Here is a 27,903-nt window from a genome sequence, read left to right as displayed (position 1 = left end):
GATGATGATGATGATGATGATGATGATGATGATGATGATGATGATGATGATGATGAAGAGAAGATGATGATGATGATGATGATGATGATGATGATGATGATGATGATGATGATGATGATGATGATGATGATGATGATGATGATGATGATGATGATGATGATGATGATGAGATGATGATGACGATGAGATGATGATGATGAGATGATGATGATGATGACGATGAGATGATGATGATGAGATGATGATGACGATGAGATGATGATATGATGATGATGAAGAGAAGATGATGATGATGACGATGAGATGATGATGATGATGATGATGAGATGATGATGATGATGAGATGATGATGATGATGATGACGATGAGATGATGATGATGATGATGATGATGATGATGACGATGAGATGATGATGATGATGATGATGATGATGATGATGATGATGATGATGATGATGATGATGATATGATGATGATGAGATGATGATGACGATGAGATGATGATGATGAGATGATGATGACGATGAGATGATGATGACGATGAGATGATGATGATGACTATGAGATGATGATGATGAAGAGAAGATGATGAGATGATGATGATGATGATGATGACGATGAGATGATGATGATGATGATGAGATGATGATGACGATGAGATGATGATGATGACGATGATATGATGATGATGATAATGAGATGATGATGATGAGATGATGATGATGATGAGATGATGATGATGATGATGAGATGATGACGATGAGATGATGATGACGATGAGATGATGATGACGATGAAATGATGATGATGATGAGATGATGATGATGAGATGATGATGATGATGAGATGATGATCATCTTCCCAGCTGCACCGTCCTATGGAAAGAACAAATGGCAGAGAGGATGTAAATAACTTGTATATGTTGAATATGTGGCTCTCAAGTGATCAGCTGGAGGCTGCAGGTTGGATCACTGATAGAAATAATTACTGATCCCCTCTTGCTTTATACAGTATATTACTCTACTCACTGTCCCACAGCAGCAGTTACTGATCCCATCTTGCTTTATACAGTATATTACTCTACTCACTGTCCCACAGCAGCAGTTACTGATCCCATCTTGCTTTATACAGTATATTACTCTATTCACTGTCCCACAGCAGCAGTTACTTTCTTGGAAAGAGACAACTCTGTATTATGTAAAAATAATTTAGCCCCAATATATTATTTCCCTTAATCTGTACCCCTAATGTGTCTGAGCTGCACTCACCTCCCATGCCAGCGCTGCCAATGGCAATCATATGACCGGCACTTGTTTACCCACTCGGTTACCAAGGATACCTTTGTGACATCACAGCTGGTTTACTTTCGCTGAGAGCTCTACTCCAGTGACATCACAGACAGTTTCAGAAATCTCTCAGCGAAGGTAAATAACCAGCGCTGATGTCACAGAGGTATCCTTGGTAACCGGGACATCACAACACAACAAGTGACATCACATACAGTTAAGCTGAGAAAATGGAGGGAAAGTGACTGTTGGGAGTTGAACAGCAAACACAGCAACATGGGGGATGGGCAAACTGAGGTCTGAGAGCAGCAATAGAAACCCCAGTGAATAAGCCCCATCTCTGCCTCTGAATGGAAAAAAATCCTCCCTAAATCCAAATATATAGTTATTTCCCTTAATCTGTGCCCCTAATGTGTCTGGGATAGTGATGAGCAAATTAGTGGGGCTTGGGAAGCGTTGCTACTGTTATCCCCCAGCAGGGGGCAATTAACCAACGTTTGTCGTAGACCAATGAATGAGGTTTAAAACCGTGCGGCTTATTCAGGAATGGGGTGCTATGACTTTTCTGAGGGGTTTGTGGCTGATTGCCCCGCAGGGGGCAATTAACCACTGTTTGTCGTAGACCCATGAATGAGGTGTCAAACCGTGCGGCTTATTCGGGAATGGGGTGCTATGACTTTTCTGAGGGGTGGGAGGTAAATTGCCCCAGCAGGGGGCAATTAACCAACGTTTGTCGTAGACCCATGAATGAGGTGTGAAACCGTGCGGCTTATTCGGGAATGGGGTGCTATGACTTTTCTGAGGGGTGGGAGGTAAATTGCCCCAGCAGGGGGCAATTAACCAACGTTTGTCGTAGACCCATGAATGAGGTGTCAAACTGTGTGGGTTATTCGGGAATGGGGTGCTATGACCTTTCTGAGGGGTGGGCGGTTAATTGCCCCAGCAGGGGGCAATTTACCACCGTTTGTCGTAGACCCATGAATGAGGTGTGAAACCGTGCGGCTTATTCGGGAATGGGGTGCTATGACTTTTCTGAGGGGTTTGTGGCTAATTGCCCCAGCAGGGGGCAATTACCACTGTTTGCCCTAGACCCATGAATGAGGTGTCAAACCGTGCGGCTTATTCAGGAATGGGGTGCTATGACTTTTCTGAGGGGTGGGCGGTTAATTGCCCCAGCAGGGGGCAATTATCCGCCCATAGGCTTAACATTGAGACCAGCAGGGGGCTGGGGACCCATGAATTAGGTGTGAAACCGTGGGGCTTATTCGGGAATGGGGTGCTATGACTTTTCTGAGGGGTGGGAGGTAAATTGCCCCAGCAGGGGGCAATTAACCAACGTTTGTCGTAGACCCATGAATGAGGTGTGAAACCGTGCGGCTTATTCGGGAATGGGGTGGTATGACTTTTCTGAGGGGTGGGAGGTAAATTGCCCCAGCAGGGGGCAATTAACCAACGTTTGTCGTAGACCCATGAATGAGGTGTGAAACCGTGCTGCTTATTCGGGAATGGGGTGCTATGACTTTTCTGAGGGGTTTGTGGCTAATTGCCCCAGCAGGGGGCAATTAACCACTGTTTGTCATAGACCCATGAATGAGGTGTCAAACCGTGCGGCTTATTCAGGAATGGGGTGCTATGACTTTTCTGAGGGGTGGGCGGTTAATTGCCCCAGCAGGGGGCAATTAGCCTGTAGGCTTAACATTGAGACCAACTTTGACTGAGTCCCGCACCGTTTGTCGTAGACCCATGAATGAGGTGTCAAACCGTGCGGCTTATTCGGGAATGGGGTGCTATGACTTTTCTGAGGGGTGGGCGGTTAATTGCCCCAGCAGGGGGCAATTATCCGCCCATAGACTTAACATTGAGACCAACTTTGAGTCCCGCATTGTTTGTCGTAGAACCATAAATGAGGTTTCAAACTGTGCGGCCTATTCGGGAATGGGGTGCTATGACTTTTCTGAGGGGTGGGCGGTTAATTGCCCCAGCAGACTTTTGTGAGGGGTGGGCAGTTAATTGCCCCAGCAGGGGGCAATTAACCACTGTTTGTCGTAGACCCATGAATGAGGTGTCAAACTTTGCGGCTTATTCGGGAATGGTGTGCTATGACTTTTCTGAGGGGTGGACGGTTAATTGCCCCAGCAGGGGGCAATTAACCACTGTTTGTCGTAGACCCATGAATGAGGTGTCAAACTTTGCGGCTTATTCGGGAATGGGGTGCTATGACTTTTCTATGGGGTGGGCGGTTAATTGCCCCCTTATTCGGGAATGGGGTGCTATGACTTTTCAAGGGGGTGGGCGGTTAATTTCCCCAGCAGGGGTAATTAACTACCGTTTGTCGTAGACCCATGAATGAGGTGTCAAACCGTGCGGCTTATTCTGGGATGGGGTGCTATGACTTTTCTGAGGGGTGGGCGGTTAATTGCCCCAGTAGGGGGCAAATAACCAGCCCAAAAATCCCATAGACTTAACATTGAGGCCAACTTTGATAGATTGTAGCGCAGAGAGGGAATTTTTTAGGAACGTGAAATTTACCACATTTGAAGAGGTTTGCAACCTGTGTCAGAAGATACCCCACACAAGGGTATAATTTTTACCCCCGGGGCAAGAGAGGTCCCCAAATTTGCCCCATTGACTTATAAAGGGGATTTTGGCAAATAACTAGTTTGTCGTCGACCCATGAATGAGGTGTCAAACCGTGCGGCCTATTCGGGAATGGGGTGCTATGCCTTTTCTGAAGGGTGGGCGGTTAATTGCCCCAGCAGGGGGCAATTAACAGGGCCAAAAATCCCATTGACTTAACATTGAGGCCAACTTTGACGGATTGTAGCGCAGAGAGGGGATTTTTTAAAAAAGTGAAATTTATGTGAAAGATACCCCGCACAAGGGTATAAGTTTTACCCCCGGGGCAAGAGAGGTCCCCAAATTTGCCCCATTGACTTATAATGGGGATTTTGGCAAATAACTAGTTTGTCGTAGACCCATGAATGAGGTGTCAAACCGTGCGGCCTACTCGGGAATGGGGTGCTATGCCTTTTCTGAAGGGGTGGGCGGTTAATTGCCCCAGCAGGGGGCAATTAACCACCGTTTGTCGTAGACCCATGAATGAGGTTTCAAACCGTGCGGCTTATTCGGGAATGGGGTGCTATGACTTTTCTGAGAGGTTGGCAGTTAATTGCCCCAGCAGGGGGCAATTATCCGCCCATAGACTTACCATTGAGACCAACTTTGAGTCCCGCACCGTTTGTCGTAGAACCATAAATGAGGTTTCAAACTGTGCGGCCTATTCGGGAATGGGGTGCTATGACTTTTCTGAGGGGTGGGCGGTTAATTGCCCCAGCAGACTTTTGTGAGGGGTGGGCAGTTAATTGCCCCAGCAGGGGGCAATTAACCACTGTTTGTCGTAGACCCATGAATGAGGTGTCAAACTTTGCGGCTTATTCGGGAATGGGGTGCTATGACTTTTCTGAGGGGTGGACGGTTAATTGCCCCAGCAGGGGCAATTAACCACTGTTTGTCGTAGACCCATGAATGAGGTGTCAAACTTTGCGGCTTATTCGGGAATGGGGTGCTATGACTTTTCTATGGGGTGGGCGGTTAATTGCCCCCTTATTCGGGAATGGGGTGCTATGACTTTTCAAGGGGGTGGGCGGTTAATTTCCCCAGCAGGGGTAATTAACTACCGTTTGTCATAGACCCATGAATGAGGTGTCAAACCGTGCGGCTTATTCTGGGATGGGGTGCTATGACTTTTCTGAGGGGTGGGCGGTTAATTGCCCCAGTAGGGGGCAAATAACCAGCCCAAAAATCCCATAGACTTAACATTGAGGCCAACTTTGATAGATTGTAGCGCAGAGAGGGAATTTTTTAGGAACGTGAAATTTACCACATTTGAAGAGGTTTGCAACCTGTGTCAAAAGATACCCCACACAAGGGTATAATTTTTACCCCCGGGGCAAGAGAGGTCCCCAAATTTGCCCCATTGACTTATAAAGGGGATTTTGGCAAATAACTAGTTTGTCGTCGACCCATGAATGAGGTGTCAAACCGTGCGGCCTATTCGGGAATGGGGTGCTATGCCTTTTCTGAAGGGTGGGCGGTTAATTGCCCCAGCAGGGGGCAATTAACAGGGCCAAAAATCCCATTGACTTAACATTGAGGCCAACTTTGACGGATTGTAGCGCAGAGAGGGGATTTTTTAAAAAAGTGAAATTTATGTGAAAGATACCCCGCACAAGGGTATAAGTTTTACCCCCGGGGCAAGAGAGGTCCCCAAATTTGCCCCATTGACTTATAATGGGGATTTCGGCAAATAACTAGTTTGTCGTAGACCCATGAATGAGGTGTCAAACCGTGCGGCCTACTCGGGAATGGGGTGCTATGCCTTTTCTGAAGGGGTGGGCGGTTAATTGCCCCAGCAGGGGGCAATTAACCACCGTTTGTCGTAGACCCATGAATGAGGTTTCAAACTGTGCGGCTTATTCGGGAATGGGGTGCTATGACTTTACTCAGGGGTGGGAGGTTAATTGCCCCAGCAGGAGGCAATTAACCACCGTTTGTCGTAGACCCATGAATGAGGTGTCAAACCGTGCGGCTTATTCGGGAATGGGGTGCTATGACTTTACTCGGGGGTGGGCGGTTAATTGCCCCAGCAGTCAAACTGTGCGGCTTATTCGGGATTGGGGTTCTATGACTTTTCTGAGGGGTGGGCGGTTAATTGCCCCAGCAGGGGCAACCGTGCGGCTTATTCGGGAATGGGGTGCTATGACTTTACTCGGGGGTGGGCGGTTAATTGCCCCAGCAGTTAAACCGTGCGGCTTATTCGGGAATGGGGTTCCATGACTTTTCTGAGGGGTGGGCGGTTAATTGCCCCAGCAGGGGCAATTGTCACAGAGAACTGAAGGAAACTTGTAATATTGGGGCACGAGTTTTGCCACGGCAAGCACCACTCACATTTTCTTCAGGAAATGTACTTCTCTAGTTTGGAAATGTAATTGCTATAGTAAGCAGCATTGGGAATCAGAGTCTGCAACATACTCAATACTGGGGCAGTTGTCTAGACAAAACAGCTAAATGGTTAGCGTACCCCCTGCTGAACTATATACTGGCTGAAGAGGTCCTGATAATGCATAGAAGTAGGGTAAATCTCCTGTACCATATACCAGCAGGGGATAACAGATGATCAGTTAAAAGAAAATAAAGGTATAAAATGCCACATTTTCATCATTTTAATGAAATGCCATTCTGGGTTATTTTTTTTTGCTGACTGTTATTTTGGTTGCAATATCAGAGGCATATTTTTTTATTAAAAGAATAACAGTCGGTTCTGGCTTACAAATGGTTTCCCGTATTACAATCAATTTATTCATCATTTCCAGGGCCAGGCCCATATTTTAGAGATATCTTTCTGGAAATGCCTCTGGGCGGCCAATTTAGCTCAATGGGGTAATACACAAAAGTGTATATAGCCCTTTTTTGGAGTAAAAGTGGTGGGAAAACACTTTCTCCATATTCCCAAACAGAAATCTGTGTAAATTCCATCTAGACTGCCACTATAAAATGTAGATGTGGGGCCAGGTTTGATGGCACACTGACAGATTTACTAAGAGCTAAAGACAAATTCATACAAAAAATTGTTGGTAAAATGACAAAATCTGAAAACTGTCTCTTTAAAAGACAAATTCACAAGTGGAGATAGGGGTTTAAGACTTTTATTTTGTCTCAATATCACCACTTTTGTGAATTCCCCATATGAATGTGTTAAATTTGCTCTCTGTTTAACCCTGCAATGCCCAGGGCTGCCCTGCACTATTAGGAATGAATGGGAATAAATGTATTTAACATTTACCCAGTTTTATGGTGCAACTCCTGGCTGGACAGTGTTTTGGCAAATGGAACTTGACCACTTTATTATTCTGTATAATAAAGTGGTCATGGTAATATTTTAAATTACGGAAAGGCTATCTCCCATAGACTCCATTATAAGCAAATAATTCTAATTTTTTTTAAAATTTCCTTTTTCTCTGTATCAATAAAACAGTGAGTTTGTACTTGATCCCAACTAAGATATCATTAATCCTTATTGGAGGCAAAATAATCCTATTGGGTTTCATTAATGTTTAAATTATTTTTAGTTTACTTACAGATTACAGAAAGACCCCTTATCTGGAAAACCCCAGGTCACGAGCATTCTGGATAACAGGTCCCATACCTGTATCATAAATCGTGAGCTGCTTTTGAAAGTGCAAAAAAGAGGATTTGTGGGGAAATGGAAATGTAGCCAGTGAAAAAGTCAAAACGCCAACCAGAGCAGCCCATTTCTGGGTGCCAAACTGTGATAAGGTTGGACTGGCCCCCAACAGGGCATTGGATAAAAACCCGGTGGGCCCTAGTTTTGTTGGGCCCCTTTTCGCCGGGCATGTTGGCGTGTGGGCCGGATTGCTGTTGACTAGTAATCAGTAGGGGCTAGAGAAGTAGTGCAGGGGCAGAGTAGTGCAGGGGGTGGGCCCTTGATTCACTTTTCTCCACAAAGAAGGTATTTAGACCCTTACATCTCGTTACAGAAATTTAGAAAACATTAAAAAGCCCGTCTTGTCCTAAAAAAAGTGATGTATAGTTCCCTGGGCAAACTAAAATGACCCTTCAGGAAATGCCCCTAAAGTGAAATGACAAACGGCAAATGAAATGCAAAATCCTGCTGGTAAAATCCTTATTCTGAGGCTCATGTAGATGTGGGGCCGGGTTTGATGGCACACTGACAGATTTACTAAGAGCTAAAGACAAATTCTTACAACAAATTGTTGGTAAAATGACAAAATCCGAAAACTGTCTCTTTAAAGGAGACAAATACCATCATTTTTAACTTTATACTAAAATGTAGCTAATACTATAAAATTGAATAAAATAACGTTTATTTTTTACCTACTAATCCAGAACGCTGTGCAATTGCTGTACAAACGCTGAAGCCCCTCCCAATTGCAGGGCTTCCGGCTAGAAGAAACAGGCTGTCTGTAGCTGGGGCCGCTGGCCCTAGCTTCTTTCTATAGAGCCACTAAGAGAAAGCCTGGGCGTGAGACGTGGGCGGCGATTTTGATGATGTTATTTCGGCGCCCACGTCAGTCCTGCTTGGGTCCTGATCTGCTGTGCAGCTCCCAGCCCGCCCAGCCCTCCCAACTAGCGCTTCACTGCGCACCCAGATTCGCTGCATCTGTGAGGAATGTAAGGAATCTCTTTATAAAAAAAAAAAAATTACCAAATTAAAAAAAAAAATTTTATTCATAATAAAGGAGTCAAACCTTTTTCTGCTATAAACTGTAAGTAATGATAACTACTTTTTACATGCAACTCCCTGTAACTTGGATTATCTCCTGCAACAACTCCCTGCACCCAATCCTACAGTGTCCCTGCCCATCAGTATTACATTCTGCAATCTCTATGAGAGTTTTTTACATGCAACTCCCTGTAACTTGTACTTTGATACCTAAGCTGGGTTTTTTTGGTATTTTCTCCTGCAACAACTCCCTCCACCCAATCCTACAGTGTCCCTGCCCATCAGTATTACATTCTGCAATCTCTATGAGAGTTTTTTACATGCAACTCCCTGTAACTTGTACTTTGATACCTAAGCTGGGTTTTTTTGGTATTTTCTCCTGCAACAACTCCCTCCACCCAATCCTACAGTGTCCCTGCCCATCAGTATTACATTCTGCAATCTCTATGAGAGTTTTTTACATGCAACTCCCTGTAACTTGTACTTTGATACCTAAGCTGGGTTTTTTTGGTATTTTCTCCTGCAACAACTCCCTCCACCCAATCCTACAGTGTCCCTGCCCATCAGTATTACATTCTGCAATCTCTATGAGAGTTTTTTACATGCAACTCCCTGTAACTTGTACTTTGATACCTAAGCTGGGTTTTTTTGGTATTTTCTCCTGCAACAACTCCCTCCACCCAATCCTACAGTGTCCCTGCCCATCAGTATTACGTTCTGCAATCGCTTTGAGAGTTTTTTACATGCAACTCCCTGTAACTTGTACTTTTTTTTTTTATACATTTTTTAATTGTTCAGTACAACATCATTATTACATTTGTTATCAGTTTTCTTTTTCATTGTTATCACATTTATTCTGTATCTGCATTACACTTTAACAATATTTATACTTTTTCAGAAGAAGAAGAAAAACGAAATATTGTTGTATTGGTTTCTCTTCGGTATCCAAGTAGGGATAAAGAAAAGAGTGAAAAAGGTAAGAACATAGGGGTATAGTTAAAAACAATAATATAAAACTTTTTTTATACTTACACCAGGTTTGTCTCTTAGTTGTTTAATGGTTAGTATTCTTTTTAGGGTTGTTGGCCAGTGGGGTTGTATATTTTAGCCTATTGGTGTGACTCTGCCGTCAGGTGCTTTCTGGTCTGCTGTTTTGTTTTTGTATTCGAGCCATGGGCCCAAGTCATTTCAAAGTGTTCTTGTTTGTTTTCGTTCCTGTCTGCCATTTTTTCCATTGTTGCTCTCGTATCTAGTCCTTGTATTATTTGATTTATATCATATGGGCCTCCCGTTTTCCAGTGTTTTGCTATATGTGTTGTTGTAGTATTAAATATTTGAAATAGAAGTTTTTTCCATGGGGGAGGGGTTTTTTTGGTAAATGGAGAAGTAATGCAATTTCCGGTTTGTTTGGTAATGGTCTTTGAAGGTCTATTGTTAATAGTTTGAACACTTGTTTCCAAAGTTCAGTTACTGGTGGACAGTACCACCGCATGTGTAGTAGCGTCCCTTGTTGACCACATCCTCTCCAGCAGAGGGGGGAATATGTATTTGCCATTTTGTTTATTTTGGTTGGTGTTAGATGCCATCTGTAGAGTAATTTTTTGTGTGATTCCAAGTGGTTTGTACATCTTGTAGCTCCTGAGGTTACTGTTTGGATGTTTGACCATTGTTCCGGTGTTAGGTCTATTTGTAGTTCATTTTCCCATCTTTCCATAAATGCGTGTTCATGGTCTAGTGGTATTTCTAGGAGAAATCGGTAGCATGTAGATAGTATTCCTCTAGGTCCGTTTTTTACTATTCTGCATAGTTGCTCGATCCTGGTGAGTTGACGTTTCTTTTTGTATTAATGTAAGTTTTTGTTGAGATCATTTGTAATCCTCAAGTATGTGAAGTACTCTTAATTGGGGAGCTGGTATTTTTCTTGTAGTTGTCGGAACGTCTGGTAAGTTTGGATGGAGTATAGGTCCGCGACTGTAGTAATGCCTTTGTCAGACCAATTTTGTAGGGAAAGGTCTTCGATTAAAAGTTGCAGATTGGGGTTATTGGAGAAGGTAGCTTTCCTAGTTTCCCCTTTTTGTTAAGTGTGTCCCAGTTATGCAGAATTACTTTGCTTGTTGGTAGTAGCGGTAGGTTATTTGGTCTGTTTTTTGGTGGTAGCCATAACAAGTTTGGCAATGTTAAGTTATGGAGGAAGCCGGTTTCTATTGTTATCCAGTTTCTGTGTTCAATGGGGCTATGCATCCTGACGGCAGTTTCGAGCAATGAGGCTTTGTTATATAACATTAATTTTGGTATTCCCAGTCCCCCGCTTGATTTTGGTTGTTGTAATACTTTTGCCGCAATTCTTGGCTTTTTTCCCTGCCATATAAATGTGTTCATCTGGGTTTGTAATAGCTTTAGATATCTTAAGGGGAGTTGGATTTGAATCGTTCTGAACAGGTACAGTATTCTAGGTAATGCATTCATTTTAACAGCAATTATTCTACCCAACCAGGAGATATTGTGGGATTTCCAGTTTTGATCCAGTTTTTGATAGTCTGTTTGAAGCTTCTTTTGTAATGGTAAATAGTTTAAGCTAAACAATAATTCTGGGTCTTTCTGTATTTTAATTCCCAGGTAGGTGATGGATTTTTCTTTCCATTCAAATTGGTGTTTGGTACCTATTGTTTGCTGTCCCTCCCGGGTTGGGATACCTATGATTTTGTCATTTTGTCTGATTTTGCATGCTAGGGGTTCCACCATTAGTGCGAATATGAGAGGTGATAGTGGGCATCCCTGTCTCGTTCCGTTTAGGATTTTAAAAGCGTCTGACAGGATTCCTGATGTGTTTACTTTTGCTGTTGGGGTTGAATAGAGTATTGCTAGTATTGCTCTGATAAATGTGTTACCAAGTTGGAATTTATAAAGTGTGTTTGCCATATAGTCCCAGTGGATCCTGTCAAACGCTTTTTCTGTGTCAAGAGAGAGTATCAGGGCTGGGTGGTTATGGCGTTTAATTACATGAAGTAAGTTATGCAATTTCCTAGTGTTGTCCGGTGCCTGACGGGCCATGATAAATCCTATTTGGTCGTTATTTATTAGTGAGGGGAGAATCCTGTTTAGTCTTTGGGCCAATATTTTCGAATAGAGTTTAAGATCTGTGTTCAGCAAGGCTATTGGTCTGTAATTTGAGCAGATATCTTGTGGTTTGCCTGGTTTGGGAATTGTGGATATATGTGCTTGAAGGAACTCTGAGTTTATTTTGCCTGTATCCCTGATGTTTTGGAAGATTTTAAGCAGATGTGGTGCTAGTGTGTTTTTGTATATTTTGTAATATAAAGTTGTGAACCCATCTGGGCCTGGGGCTTTGCCCACTTTCAGAAGTTTAATTGCTTGTAGCACTTCTTCTAGGGGCGTTGAGGAGTTCTTTTTGTGAAGAGGTAGGGTGAGGGAGTTGCAGGGAGTTGAGGTAATTTCTCATTTGTATTTTTGTTGGTTTGGGTTCATTTTGTTGGTTTTCTAAGTTGTAAAGGGTTGTGTAGTATAAAGCGAATTCATTAGCTATCTGGGATGGGTCTGTAATTTTGTGATTGTTTTTTGTTATATGTGATATTCTATGTCTGGCTTGTTGGTTTCTGAGCTTGGATGCTAAGAGGCCTTGTTGTTGTGGGTATAATAGAACTGTTTTAGTTGTTTAAGTCTATGCTCTATTTTGGTTAGTAAAAGCTTTGTTAGTTCTGTTTTGTCAGTTTGTAGTTGTTCTCTTAGTTGTCGTGGTAGGCTATTTCTGTTTGTTTTATCTTCCGTTCTAGACTTTTTTGTCTTTTTTCGTGTTGTCTACGTATTTCTTTATTTAGTTAAGTTTAGTTAGTTAAGTTATTAGTTCCCCTCTTAGAGTTGCTTTATGTGCTAACCATGTTATTTGGGGGTCCATGTTCTGGTATGTGTTGTGTTTAAAGTACTCTGTTATTGTTGTTTAAACTTGGTTTTGTGTTTCTGGGTTTGCTATTAAGGAGTCATTTAAGCTCCATGGCGCTAAATGTTCTCTTGATTTTGTTGTGTCAGTTTCTATTCCTACTGGTGCATGATCTGACCATGTTTGCAGGCCTATCCATGCCTTAGTTATTGTTGTTGTTGTTTGTCTGTCGGTCAGTATGTAATCAATTCTGGAGTGCATGGAGTATCTAGGGGAATAGTAAGTGTACTCTTTATGTTGCGGGTGTTTGGCTCTCCACACATCTATTAATGCTAGTTTATGAAAGAGGTCTCTCGTTTTTTTAAGTAATTTTCCCTTGCTGTTTGTTGGTGGCAATGTTGGTGGTTCTCTGCACATCTAGTTGGGGGTCCTGCTACAATACAACTACCTTTTTTATATTCCAGTAAACCTGTTAATGTTCTGGATATAAATTGTAGTTGGTTATCATTTGGTACATAGATATTTATCAGTGTATGTAGCTGGTTGTCTAACATACCAATTACCATTAGATACCTGCCTTGGGGGTCTGCTATTACCTGATGTTGTTGGAATGCTAATTTAGAACTGATCTGGATAGAGAGACCCCCTTTGACTTTGTTTTTGAGTAATCATGAAAATTGTGCAAGTAGTGCTTATTCAAAAAGTTTCGTTTTATAGTGTCCTTTCTGTACCTAGATTTGTGTGCCTTCACTTTCCAAGGCGCATGTTTTTAATGAATGCAGGACTGCAAATTGTGCTCTTTTTAAATGGCAATAAAATGTGATGTAAATTGCACTGTTAATTGTAATAAAAAATGTATATATATTGCCACAGAGCAAACAACCATGGAGAATCCATATACCCCAACTTTGAAGTACAGGTATAGGACCCGTTATCCAGGATGCTCGGGACCAAGGGTATTCCGGATAAGGGGTTTTTCTGTAATTTGGATCTCCATACCTTAAGTCTACTAAAACATTAATAAAAAACATTCATTAAACCGAATAGGATTATTTTGCATCCAATTAGGATTAATTATATCTTAGCTGGGATCAAGTACAAGGTACTGTTTTATTTTTACAGAGAAAAAGGAAATCCAATTTCAAAATCTGAATTATTTGATTAAAATGGAGTCTGTGGGAGACAGGCTTTCCATAATTCGGATCTTTCTGGATAATGGTTTTCCGGATAACAGATCCCATACCTGTAATACCATTTTTAGTAGCTCAGTTAGCAATCTATAGTAAATAAAGCTAGTGTTACTTAAAAATGTTAAGTGGCTTTGGTTGATTTTGTTATTTTTTTATGATACCCATAACTTATATTCAGCTCATTAGATATTACACGTCGGGACCTAAAACACTTTCATAAATAAATTCCTCTGTTGTATATTTTTGCATCTAAGATGTCTGTACAGTCTGTTTCACTGCCTTAGGGCAGAGGTACATGGGAAGGTTAGTCGCCCAGTGACAAATCTTTGTTGTTGTGGGCGGCTAATCTCCCCGCAATGCCATCCCACTGGCTAGAATGTAAATCGCTGATGGGATGGCATACGCGTCGCTGCAATGTCCCGCACTCACCCGAAGTTGCCTTGAGAGGAAACTTTGGGCGACTGTGGGACATCGCAGCAACGTGTATGCCATCCCATCAGCGATTTACATTCTAGCCAGTGGGATGGCATTGCGGGGAGATTAGCCGCTCGCAACAACAAAGATTTGTCACTGGGCGGCTAATCTCCCCATGTACCCCTGCCCTTAGGTGCTAGCCCTGACGTTATCTGTATACAGAGGTTAAACATTTAGCTGAATGCTTGCCTTCAAAAATTGTTAAGAAGTAATTACATTAAAAACACAGACCTCCATATGCAGTAAAAGGCACTAAGTTTGCCCAGGAGCAGTAACCCATAGCAACCAACAAGATGTTTGCTTTTAGACAGGTGACCAGTAAATGCTACCCACTGATTGGCTGCTATGGGTTACTGCTCGTGCCTTTTATTACATATGGGGGTTACAGAATTAGGCTACACACCATGGTATCATGACATATTAGATATTTGTTGGAAAGTAAATGACTTGGGATCAGCACTGTTTTATTTCTTTACCTTATATATATTTTAGTTTATGTAATAAAAAAGTTAAAAATCTGTTTAATCGGTTTATGTGTTTTGTTCATATTTCAAGTTCTTCCTTGTTGATCAACACAAATTTGTTGCTTTCTCTTTTTTTTTGGACTTTGAAATTCCAGCATTAAAGCGCTGGTTCACCTTTACATTACATGTCCTATTCCTAGCAACAATTGGTCTTCATTATTTAGTTTTCCAACTATTTTCCTTTCTCTTCTAAATTTTTCCAGCTTTTCCACTGACCCCAACGACGAAAAACTATTGCTCTGTGCACTTGCAAACAAATTATTATTGTTACTTTTTATTACTTATCTTGATAATCAGCCCCTCTCCTATTCATATTCCAGTCTTTCATTCATCAACTAGCAGTTAGGCAGGTTATATATAGGCATTATGGTTAAACTTGATGGGCATGTGTCTTTTTTTCAACCTAATTTACTATGTTACTATGATCATCTGAAAAATTTCTATGCTTCTTTTGATACAGAAGAAGACCAATTTGATGTACAAATATTTTGCCAAAGCCATGATACCTTTATTGCACTGCACTTCTAGCTTATTTGTTTAAACTCCTCTTTGAAAGCCAATACTTGCCCACGGCCCCTTATAGTTCATGACATATGTGATACAGTGTAAATAGCATTGAGGCTGTTCATAAAGAGTCTTGTATTCATCAAGCTTTCAGCCTTGACCTGCCAGGAATCCCATAGCAGTTTGAGCCACAAATTGCTGGAGCCAAGTGAATCAGATGCTAAAGCTGATAATGACATGACATGTACTGGCACACCAGAAGCGATGCTATCCGAACAACGAAAAATAGGCACCACAACTTGCTTTCACTTACTGAAGGGGACACTGATTTGCAACTGCACTAGTGCATCACATGGAAGTTATGGCAGACAGTACTCAAAATGATGCAAGAATTCTAGGGAAACAACAATGTGTTGTGGGTAAAGCACATGGTGATTTGAGGCCAAATGTTGCACTTTGCAAGTCTGGTTGCTGAAGGAGGCTGGGCATTATAATTCAAAAGGCGGATCAAATACATGTAACAAAAATGGATGAGGATGATTAATGATCACCGTAAAGAGCTTTGGGATATTATAAATAAAGGATAATAACAATAATTTACACAAACAGAATTTATTTAGATATTCGGTAATGATGTAAATATTCAGAGCCAATGAATACTGGTACATAATATCCCACCTAAGGAACATCTTCTTCTTCACTTGAATCATCAGAGCTTGTATCCGAGCTGTCCCCACTTCCTTCACTTTCACTGCTTTCCTCATCTGTCTCACTTCCCTCAGTGTCATCACTGTCTTCTGTCTCTTCACTGTCTGTCTCTTCATCTTCTACAATCAAGATAGCACAATTATCATTTATTAGGTATATTTATGCACACTTAAAGGGGAAGTTAACCTATTAAATGCCTATTGCAAAATAGTGTAAAAGGAATGAAATTCAGGTTAAAATATTCATAATGTTTACAAATATAACTTTTATTTTATACATTTTATTATATAGTTATTATGCCTTAAAGGGATTCTGGCATGGGTACAAAACACATCAGTTAATAACGTTCCTCCAGCACAATCCTGCACTGTAATCCATTTTTAAAAAGAGCAAACTGATTTTTTATACTTGATTTTTAAATTTAACATGGTGCTTGACATATTCTTAGTTTTCTAGTTGCCCTCAGTCATGTGACTTGTGCTCTGATAAACTTCACACTTTACTACTGAGCTGCAAGTTGGAGTGATATCACCCCCCCTTCCAGCAGCCGATCAGCAGAACAATGGGAAGGTAGCAAGATAGCAGCTCCCAGTAGGTATCAGAATAGAACTCAATAGTAAGAAATCCAAGTCCGGCTTGGGACTCCTCCAGTTACATGGGAGTAGGAGAAACAATAGGTTAGCTGAAAGCAGTTCTAATGTGTAGCGCTGGCTCCTTCTGAAAGCTCAGACTCAGGCACAATGCACTGAGATGGCGCCTACACACCAATATTACAGCTAACAAAAAATACATTTGTTGGTTTAAGAATAACATTTTAAATAACAGAATCAATTATTTGCATTGTGAAGAATGTTATAAAGTTATAAAAACTATACCATAAAAATCATGCCAAAATCCCTTTAAATACCTAAAGTACTGATGCATATATTATTGAGCTTCCATTCATCTCATCCAGACAGAAGGGATAAATCTAGTGCATACAGTAAAGCGATATCTCTGTCTGATAGCCACAAAAAGATGGCACAGTTCTTTTGGCACTTACTGAGAAGGCCACAGCCAAAGCAAGCATTAGTGAAACTTCTACTGATACATGTATAAATGTATCCAGTAAGGTGCTCCCTCATTTAACTTTCCCTAAAACTGAACTGTAGGCACCCCAAGCTTTATTAAAGATGCAAGTGCTCTAATGCAAGTTCTCCTACTTTCATATACTTTCCTGACTGGATCCATGCCGGCTGAGTATTCTCCCTCTGTCTGATAGTGATGTATTGTTTTTTATTAGTTTTGGAATTTTAAAAAAATCTGTAACCTACCCATTTCCACCATTTTCTCAATAAGTGGTTGAAATTCCTTTGCTTCTCGATTTTCAGGTTCGTATATAAGAACTGGAATAGCGGAAAGAACAAGCTGGATCAGTGGAAATTATTTTACAATTTGCTCCTGTTGCAGTTGGTTCTGTTACCATGGGTTTTGGAAGGATCTAATGCTTTGACTGCCTGCAGGTAATTGTGTTGCCCCAGTTTAGATATGGACTGGGTTTAAGTATTAAAAAGCTCTCTCTTCAAAGAGAGGTCCAGGCTGGGAGCTGATATAAGCAGTTAATGTTATACATGGCCAGATGCCAATTCAGGCCCTTAGACCTATTCAGCAACTTATCTGCCCATGTATAGGGCCCTCCAACTCATCCAATATCTGACCAAAAATCAAGGAGATATTGATCAGGCAGGTTTGATTTTCCCGTTGGATCGAGGACTGCAGCATCACTAGTGCAGAGAGCGCGAATACAAAAAGTCGGCTCTTAAAGTTACCAGAGGTGTCTTCCCTGGTAACTGGTTGCTCACCTAAGGCAAGGTTCTTATTTTGCCTCATGGTTGGAGCAGCCCCGGGTTCACTGATACCCTCCTCACCCTCATGGACTGTATCCCTGTCATTGTGATTCAATTGTTTGCCTCCAGGGCCAAACAAACAGATCTGCCCGATATTGGCTACCTTAGGTGGGCATATCAACCTCATAGCAACCTAGCCAAACGAGAGGAACTTATAATGTATGGCCAGCTTTGGTTAGGGAGTACTATAAAGCGGAAGCTCTGTATATGTGAACCTTGAGCTACGCACACTCACAACATTCCTTGCAATGTGGATGCTGGGCTTAGCACTGAAACAATACATATTGCTTTAGTGACTTTTCTGCAAAGCAAATTCTGCTGGATTCATAGTAATGGTCCCATTAAATACTTAATTGTGATTGGACTTATAGGCAGTTTTAACAGCAGCAAAAAGATGCTAGCTATAAAACATAAATATCTGGATATTTCTGCTACAGAACATAAGATCTAATTATACCTCTACTTGAAAGGAACATATTTTTCCTTTTCATTTTATAGTGTAAATGTTATGTATAAATTGAGTGGTTTGTGCCCTGCTCTCAGCTTTCCATTGATTTTATTTTTGTTCTGGTCTCTGCTCTATAACGTTTGTACAGAAGCAACAAATGGTAACAAAGGGAGATCCTTACTCATTTGGCAAAGCTTGTGCGCCACTTTATAATCTGCAGTCATTACAGCCTTAAGGAACTGAAAAAAGAGAAATGATTATTAATAGCTTTCAGGGCTCACAAATCTATAAAAGAAACCTGTAAATATAAAAAGGAGTTACAGAACTTGAATTCCAGGGAGGCAAGAAGGAAGCCAGCTATATTAGACAGACTTACAGAGATGTATAGCAGGAGCGCATGTGTATAGAAATTGAAGACAAAAAACAACTTATAATGCAAAAACGTTTAGAAATGGTAATTCCTTAAGTGCATCCAAACACCAAGGGGCACATTTACTAATCCACGAATCCGAATCACGAATGGGAAAAAATCGTATTGGAAACGAAAATTTCGTAAGATCGCAAATATCACGAAAATGCTTATGAAAAAATCGTATTAGTCACGATAATATCGTATTGGCGATCCGAAAGTCGCGAAATTTTCGTACCGAACAATTGTAAACAGTGGTAAAACCTTTCCAATTATTTTGTGCAAACGTCCGAAAAAGTTGTGCGGCGTACGGAAAAGTCGCGCGGACGCCCGAAAAAAATGGCGAAAATACACTCGGAGCGTTCGCATGACCGATCGAGCGTTCGTGCTTTTGTAAATGTGCCCCCAAGTATATAAAGTGCAAGATTATTGAGCAAATCCACCATGTGCAGTAATGCAAATTGCTCAACAGATGGCGGTAAAATCGGGCCAGCGTGGGTGTCTTAAAACCTAGACAGTGACAGGCAGGTAAGTTTTGTTTGTCGGCAGAAATGGCAAGGCGAGCTATGTTAGGTTTGCTAATGTACATTATACAAGGTTAATATTGTGGGACTTTAGTTGCTCTTTAAAGGGCGTGTAAACCCTACCATAACACTATCCCATAGCGCCCCCTAGTTTTGCTATAGAAGTTGCCAAAAAACGTAATTATAGATGCAAGAAAATTCACTGATGAGAATTCTACTGATCTTCATTATAAATGCAAAATAATTCAACAATGAGAATGCTGATTCCCAGCAATGTGTCAGGCACCTTGTGTTATCTTACATATAGAGATAATTATGTTATTATTTCCATTCATTATAAGACACTTGAATGAGACATGGGGATAAAGGACAGACTTGTTCAGTGCTGGGAAACTGTGCTTAATGCTCCCAACTCCTATTGCTGGAACAGAGAACATGGAGCCAGATTTACACAGATCAGCTGGGATTCTCATTGGAGGATTTCTTGCATTTTAATGCAACAGCTGGCCCTGGAGATTTCGGGGAAAGTTTTGGAAAAGTTTTATAGTGCAATATTGCTTTAAGAATATAACCCTGATGTTCCTGGACTACAGCTCCCAGCATGCCTTAACCTTCATTATATGTTAAATTGTTCTGGGATTTGTAGTTCAGCAACAGCTGAGTAAAGTTTGGTTGAGCAGTGCAGCACAGTAGGGTTTAGTGTCCCTTTAAATGCCTCCCATTACTGTGTTTAGATGATGGCTAAAAATATATATTCTTCCTTAGGCTATGGCTACATACCCACTGTGGTTTTACCTCTATCCAAGGTGCATTATGTTGTATAAACAGATGGCACACTTTGTTAAATATAGGGTCTGTTTGCTGAAAGGGAATACGTTTGGCCACACCAAGTCTTCAGTGCTGTGCTGGACTTTTATCTGATGTACAAATGCCAGTTTGCAAAAGTCCTAAGGATGTCACGTGTGAGCGTGTAGCATGCTTGGTGGTTGCACTGCATGACAAAATGCATCTGATACAAAGCTTTCCCACCTCAGCAAGAAGCTCTATTGGCGCGACTTCTTTATCATCATCGCTGTCATCCTCATCACTGGCTTCCTTGCCCTTGTCTGTCACCACTGTCTTCCCAATGTGCTGTGATACGCATCCTGCATTTTCATCTAAAAACATGAAAGCTGTATTGAATTCTGCAGCTATCTGGTTGCTAGGGTCCAAATTATCCAAACAACCAAGGAGTGGTGAAAGCTTGGAATATGATTAGGAGAGGCCGAAATAGAAAGAAAAGTAATAGCAATACAGTTGGAGTCTCAAAGAGCAATAGTTTTTTAGATGCCAGGGTTTGAAAGCTAGAAGTCAGAAGAAAGTAAGTAATTTAAAAACTAAAACAAATGAAGACCAATTGGAAAGTTGCAAACATTTGGCTACTCTATAGCATACTAAAAGTTAATCTAAGGGAAAACCACCCCTTTAAAAAGGATTTATCGCTAATCATCGGTGTAAAAATAGGGAGAGCAGACCCTGTGACTGCTAGGGGCCCTGAAGTGTAGAGAGCCCAGTGGAGCCCTAAAAGACGTGCAATTTTAAAAATATATTTGTGATTAGGTTCTTCTTTTAGCATTGTAGGGCCCCAAAAGGATTTTGCTGTGGGATTTCGCTATTGCTGAAAAAGCAACAGTTTCAAGGTACTGTTCAGTACAAGGTACTGTTTTATTATTACAGAGATAATTATTTGATTAAAATGGAGGCAATGGGAGATGACCTTTCTGGATAACATATTTCTGGATAATGGATCCCATACCTGTACTGGGGAAAAAGCCTGGGGAAAAGTCATTGTAGCTGCAAAATATCTCAAGCTAAGATTAAAGCCATAATCCATATTAATGCTGGTTATGAAGTGGTGCTGCATTATGAAGTCCAAACAAAATACTATGAATAAATAGCAAATGTATATATGCTGTAAAAAGACAATATTGTACACCATTATACAGGTATGGTACCCATTATACTAAAACCCCATATCCAGAAGGTTCTGAATTACGGGAAGGCCATTTCCTATAGAAAATAATTCTAATACTTAAAAATGTTTTTCTCTGTAATAATAAAACAGTACCTTGTACCTGATTCCCAACTAGGATATAATTAATCCTTATGGAAGGCAAACACAATCCTATTGGATTTAGTAAATGTTTAATGTTTTTTTTTAGTAGACTTAAGATACTGAGATCCAAATTACAGAAAGATCCCTTATCCAGAAAACCACAGGTTTCGTGTATTTTGGATAACAGGTCCCATACCTGTACAATTATACTATATTTATTCTGTAAAATCAAATGTTATTGCTGTCCCCCCTTCTGCACTGCCATCTCTGCTTCTACCTTACATTGTAACAAGGTAAATAATAAATACATTAAGAAAATGACCCAGACAATTACCTATCTGTTCTGGCAAGGATTTATTTAGATTTCTATTAGTGCTCATCCTTCCTAGGGGTTTGCACTCTTCACTGTCGCTGCTGAAAAAAAGCACAAGTAAGGTTACTAAATGTGCACTTTGTAATATCTTATTTTGGTTTAAAAAGTGGTGGCACAGCAATTACACCATAGGGCATGTGAGAAGGCATATGGGGAGTTCAGCAGTTGGTGACTGAACGTCCCTAATGTTTATACTGAAACACTGATTTGATTTGCCTAGTTTGCCAGTGGGACATAAGCCTTAGCCACGTACCTTTGTGACAATGCTTTCACTGCACACAGCGAGATCTGCTTGGTAGGGCTGTACGTTTTCCTTCCTACTGACCACTGACCTCCTCCAGCGCTGACTGGTCTGAAAAAGGAATTTATTTAAATAAAACAATATTCTAAATTCTAAATTTGGCTTTATAGTGGACTATGATTTTTGTCCAGGTATATAAAATTCAATAAGGGAAAGTAATAAAGGTGCAAAATTTGAACATGTTTAGTCACCTATACAAACCATTAATGTTCTGCTGATTAAGTTAAGGTTGCTTAAGCTGATTAAACTTAAATCAAACCTTTCTACTTACTACCCCCCATGTTAACATAAGAATTGTGCTATGTACAGAAATGGGATCTGTTATCCGGAAACCAATTATCTGGAAAACTTAGCATTTTCTAAAGGCCATCTCCCACAAAGTCCATTTTAAGCAAATAATTCTATTTTTTTTGTAATTATTTCCTTTTTTTCTGTAATAATAAACCAGTACCTTGTACATGATAGTAATTAAGCTGCATTAAGCCATACTGGTGGCAAAACAATCCTAATGGGTTTATGTAATGTTTTAATGATTTGTAGCAGACAAAGTATGGAGATCCAAATTAAAGGTCCCTTTTTAGGAAAACCCCAGATCCCAAATATTCAGATAATGGATCCTATACCTGTAATAACAGGAATTGGTTGTTATTACATCTACGTACTAAGGCGTACAGTACATGTACATAGTGACACCTATTACCAGCTGTGCTGCCTGCTATTGACTTAAATAGGGTATGAAAATATTGAAATGTGTGTTTTGGGAAAAAAAAGTTCGGACTGTTATCCCTTGGAACATGTTAATTGCCTTTCAAATCAGTGTTTGGCAGGTGACAAGCATCTCTACACCAGCAGAAAAATCGCTAAATGGATCAGGTTCATCTAAAAAAAACTGCCAACAGCCCCCCACAGGCCCAATAAATAGTGAGTGTCTATGGCATCTTACAGCAGCCCCTCTGGCATTTGCCAGAATCCACAGATTGCCAGTCCAGGCCTTCCTGCTACTAATATGTATACAGATATATGTAAAGTCTTTATTCAAGCATTTGAAAGAGGTCCTTTTAGTATAAGTTGGGTGTTTCCTGACTCTCCCATCTTACCTTGATAATGTTCCACTAGGAAGAATGAAAACATTTTCTGAAATACAATTTAAAAAAAAAAAAAAAAAGAATGAATAATATTACTTAATTTTGAGCTGAAACCATATACAGTCAGGCAACTCAAATGACAGGAGCATAAATCATGACTGTTATGTGGAAGAAAATTATAAATTGTTTCCAAAATGATCAGCATTTGTTTAATATCATTGTGGAGTACATTAAACCTTGCCCCTGAGGGCTGGCAGTCTAACACAATTTGGACATTAGGTTAAATATTTTGGAGTTTTCATACCAGACTTGTCTATAGGGGGTACAAACAGTGTCAACTGCCCTAGGTTCTATAATGCTTGTTTGTCTTTCAGCAATAAACAAAAGATCAGGTGATCTCTGGCTTGCTTCCTTAATTGTCTGCCGTATTCTATTCAAGTTGGCCTACTTAAGAGTACTACTGCCCCTCATTGGCTGCCTGCCGAGTCCACCAATAATATATTTCCAAAAATGTTTATTAAAGAAAACAGTATAAGAGTTCAAAAGAGTATAATATCACCTTTTGGACCGATGACCTGTAGTTTTCCTTTTTCATCTGCTACTGTCTAAAAAATTAACAGAAAATATAATTAATAATATACACACTTTAGGTATCTTACTAAATGTTTCAGAAAATATCTGGCAAATAAAGGCTTCCTTGGCTAATGCCTCACGGGGCAGTTTCTCTGTCTTTTTAGGCCAAGAGGGCAGTTTGCAGACATAATGTTTAGCATGGTGTACGCTGTTACTTTGCTTTATATTACATTTTTTTGGTATCAAAACTAAAGCTAATATTGCATAAGACAGGATTAAGGCATAACCAACTCATTCAATGGGACTGAATTTTTACATGTAAGTACCTTTATGGCCTTTGTTAGATCCGCAGTCTCAAAATGGCAAAATCTGCTAAAATAAGAGGCAGTTAATGACAAGATATTAATTATACGCTGTGAAATATGCAAATAAGATCAATATGGCAGCTCACATACACAAAAAAACAGAAATATGTGGATAAACACTGCAGAATTAGAAATACCAGTAGGCTTTACTGAACATATATACACAAACAGATAGAAAACACATTAGGACTAGCTAATCTCACACATTCTGACTCCCTTTTATAGAAGCTTGCACGGTACCATTATGGCTTGTGCACTGCACACATTACATCTTTCAACTCACTGAGGTGCCGAAGAGCAAGTTTCTGTAGCAAGTCCATCTAAAAAACAAAGCGTTAAACAAGTATGGTCAGACCCTCCAACTCAGTTAAAACACAGAGAGATTCTGACCTAAAGAGAATTCATCTGAAGTCTATGGTGGCCAGATGATGGTGTCAGCTTTTGATCTTGCACCTAAGTGCCTAATCATCTGGGCATGGAGGGTGCCATGAAGGGTGTCAGGTTTAGCAGACTGCCTTGTGATTTTATAGGACAGTTGGTCTGTCAGAATTGGGCTGATCTTGTCACTTAATGATCACATGAAATTATGGGGCCCATGCAGACCTATCAGATGCAGACTGCTTCCAGAGTCAGACAGTCTTTTGCCCTAGATCTTTTCCAGCTTGCCCACTGGATATCAGCACAGGGTCTGATTTAAAGGCTCATTCACAAACACAGGCATGTGTGCGATTACACTAAAATAGGATATCAATAGATATTGCTATGATTTTCCCTTTAGAAAAAACTTACCTTCTGGGCCAAGAACTTCCAGTTTTCCTGGACCCTGAAATCATAAAATTTGCCAGTTACCACCATGTAAACACTGTAAATCCCCCATTGCTACTCTTCTTGACCGTGTACAAATAAGTCAAGATTTTAACAAACATTAAATGTTACATTAACTTTTAACAAGATTTTACTGTCCTTTGGGTTCATCTGAGCAAGTTTATTTCTGCATATAGTAAATATACATAAATGGAGGGCACTCACTTCGCAAACAAAAGAACAACAATATAGGTTTTTGGTGCAAAAAAACCCAAAAGCAGTACCCCCATACAGGGCACCAAAAACATTTTAAATAGGATGAGGGTTTGCACACAAGAAACACAAGCACAGTGGTAGTATTAAAAAAATATAGTCCTTTATATGCCATGCTGTCACAGGGAAATGTCATGTGGTAGTTGGGACACAAACCCAGTACCCCATGTTAGGGGTTGCTGTGCTGCCAAGCACGATGGCCAAACAAATACAACCAGTCTGGGTGATGGATAGTGTCATCCCACGCGCTGGATGAGGTAGGGATGGCCGGGGAACCAAGCTACTGAGGTCAGCCTGCGTGTTTGACCGTGGCACGCACCGATGACGTAGCAGTCACAGCATGGCACCAACAGGAGTTGTGCACGAGTTTTTATCCCCCAATCAACAAAATTCTTTCTTTTCCACAATTTTTCTCACCCAATCATGCAAAGTACAACCTGCTAGAGCTGTACCACTCAGATGTGCTGGTGGGGGCCACTGCAAAAAATACAAAATGAAGACCAATTGCAAATTGTCTCAGAATATCAATGTCTACATCATATTAAAAGTGAATTAAAGGTGAACTACCCCTTTAAGTTAACTGATCACAAACACAAATGTATGGAGAACCCCTCACAGAAGTGCCTGTATAAATACTTTTACATCCTAAGCATTTTAGGGTTAAAAAACACACTCCCACCCGCACTTTTGCGCAGTATCCCTGGAAGTCAGTGGGAACTGCAAGAGATAGTTGGGAGGGTCATTTTTTACATCAGCAGAGAATCTAACTTTGCAATTAAAATTGACTGCTGTTAAATCTTTTGTATACTATATAAAGGACTATATTTTTTTAATAGTACCACTGTGCTTGTGTTTCTTGTGTGCAAACCCTTATCAAGTTTATTTTTGCAACATATATACTGGGATCTATTATTCGTAATGCTTGGGTCCTTCCAGATAAGAGGTCTTTCGGAAATTTGCATCAGCTTATTATAAAAAAATTAAAACAAAAACATATTTTCCACTAATATGGATTCATGCAGCTTTGTTAGTTCCCTAGCAAGCACATAACTGCTTAAAGTTTAAACTGGAGTCACTGAAAAAAAGGTTAAATGATTAAAAAAACCACAAGCAACAAAAAATAAAGACCAATTTCAAATTGTCTCAGAATATTACACTCTACGTCATACTAACTGTTAACTCAAAGGTGAACAACCCATTTAAAGAATGCTGAAAAACTTGCTACACTGTTGCCATGTAGGTTATTATAATGCCATCTCAGAGCAGTATAGCACTGTACTAGTGATAAAGTTAGTAAATAGGGTCCATTTTTCTATATTTATCTCTACACCATATACAGTATACTCCAAATATAAATATATTCTTTCTTGGTAGGAGGAGAGGAAGGCCATAGAAATGAGTGGAATATACAAAGAATAAGAATCATCTAGAAAACATAGTGGAAAAGGAACAAATATTTGAGAAGGTTTTCTAATCAATTAAGAAACAAAGCAAGCAGAGCATATTTAATACATATCACCCATTAATTTCAAATGTAGCTCCAGTACTTTTCTTACACTTGTTCTGGTTGTTGCACTCCGGGTCTCCACCCTAAGGGGAAAAATAATTGTGTTAGCTTAAAAAAGTATTATATATACACAAATAGCCTGACAATCCAAGGAGCTCACAACAGATTCCACGCAAATGTGCAGGTACTACAACTGACAATGCAGCTTAACACATTTACTATGGAAGAATGTAGAAAAGAAATACACACAGAGAGAAGTCCTGGCAACAGCTGTTGGGTATCGCAATTCAGCATCTTCTAGCTCTCCAAAGTAGGCACCGGGAAAGATAAATTCGCTGGGGGTGCCAATACATTATGCACCCCTCCAGTAAATGGTATGGGAGATGGCTGACATAGAGCTGGTAAGGATGATTCTCTTTGGAGACTTCAGCTGCATCCAGGGCTGCCAGTAGGGTGAAGACACACAGAGCTACTAGTAGCTGCTATTTTCGTGGCTACAGAAACAGACAATGCTGATCATTTTAAGATGATTATTTGTGTTTTAGGCAATTTTCAGTATTGTCTATGGCAGGGTATATTCTGGCGTTTAGTAGCTATGACAAGTAGCTGCTACTAAGTAGCTCTGTGCGTCTTCACCCTTAAGCCGGCCATTCACGCACCTATAATATTGTCCAAAACCTTGTTTCATACGATATTCGGTGTCTGTATGGCCATTGAAGGCGCCCGAGCAAAATCTTACGTTCAGAATATCTATTGTTTCTACCTCGATATCTGACGATTCAGCCCTGAACGTCTGTGGAGGGTGGGAACGATCTTTCGTGCGACCAATAGTTGCACACATACGAATAGAGGTTAGAGGCAGGCAGCATGTAATAACTGATGGAAATTCTAGTGAAAATCATAAGTACAGAAATCTTATAGCAGCTTCCATTTAACCTCTAGAAAAGGTATGGATTGTTTGTATTTACCTGCTCACCATTGTTCCTTTTTTGCTGTTGGATTTGCGAATCTCCTAAATTAAAAAAACAAAAATAGTTTATGGACGAGTCTGTTGAATAGGTTAATCCTATAATATACACTAGTGGCTCTCATGCTGCTTTTAGTCTCAGGAGGGATTGTGGGATTTGTAGTTCAGCAGCAACAAGGGGCACCAAGCTGGTTAAAGATTCCCGAGTGTATAACACCATTCTTTGGGTAACATATCCCCAATCTCCCTGCTAGTGTCTTACCAGAAATAAGTTTTACCAGCGGCTTAAAAGCGGCCTGTTTCCATAGCAACAAATGCTCATGCAAAAATGTTGCAACTTCCGTTTTCCGGGTAGAAAATAGTGATCGAGAGAAAGGTTCCGTATTCTTATTTTCTAAATACAACCCTAATCTCCAAGTCTGTGGCGTCTCATTGGTTATCGACCGCG

The 27,903-nt window shown here is 40.4% G+C and overlaps 1 protein-coding gene across 2 annotated transcripts; it reads right to left on the bottom strand.

The window, feature by feature from the left end:
- Positions 1–15,733: 15,733 nt before the first annotated feature.
- Positions 15,734–27,809, bottom strand: erich2 (glutamate rich 2). Of its 2 annotated transcripts, none has more exons than XM_031893321.1 (14): positions 27,718–27,809; positions 27,457–27,500; positions 26,529–26,571; positions 24,694–24,727; positions 24,188–24,224; positions 23,866–23,911; positions 23,526–23,571; positions 22,979–23,015; positions 21,834–21,932; positions 21,542–21,621; positions 20,142–20,269; positions 18,361–18,418; positions 17,159–17,230; positions 15,734–15,964 (listed from the first exon to the last, which is right to left on the bottom strand). In XM_031893321.1, the coding sequence occupies exons 2-14, from the start codon at positions 27,465–27,467 to the stop codon at positions 15,816–15,818; spliced, it is 840 nt and encodes a 279-aa protein (XP_031749181.1). In that variant the 5' UTR covers positions 27,468–27,500; positions 27,718–27,809; the 3' UTR covers positions 15,734–15,815. The 2 variants fall into 2 exon arrangements, with proteins under 2 accessions (XP_031749181.1, XP_031749182.1); XM_031893322.1 differs by having other exon boundaries at positions 26,538–26,571.
- Between the last annotated feature and the right edge of the window lie 94 nt (positions 27,810–27,903).

The sequence above is a fragment of the Xenopus tropicalis genome, chromosome 9, assembly GCF_000004195.4.
Source record: "Xenopus tropicalis strain Nigerian chromosome 9, UCB_Xtro_10.0, whole genome shotgun sequence".
Lineage (NCBI taxonomy): Eukaryota > Metazoa > Chordata > Amphibia > Anura > Pipidae > Xenopus > Xenopus tropicalis.
The sequence above is the reverse complement of the archived record's forward strand: the minus strand, read 5'-3'. Positions and strand labels throughout refer to the sequence as shown.

Bases quoted from the DNA above. Each gene is read 5' to 3' on its own strand.
- erich2 (XM_031893321.1), bottom strand. The intron at 24,225-24,693 runs GTAAGTTTTTTC...TTTGTTTTTTAG, and splicing joins GGAAGTTCTTGGCCCAGAAG to ATGGACTTGCTACAGAAACT. The intron at 15,965-17,158 runs GTAGGTTACAGA...TCTTGATTGTAG, and splicing joins TGAGAAAATGGTGGAAATGG to AAGATGAAGAGACAGACAGT.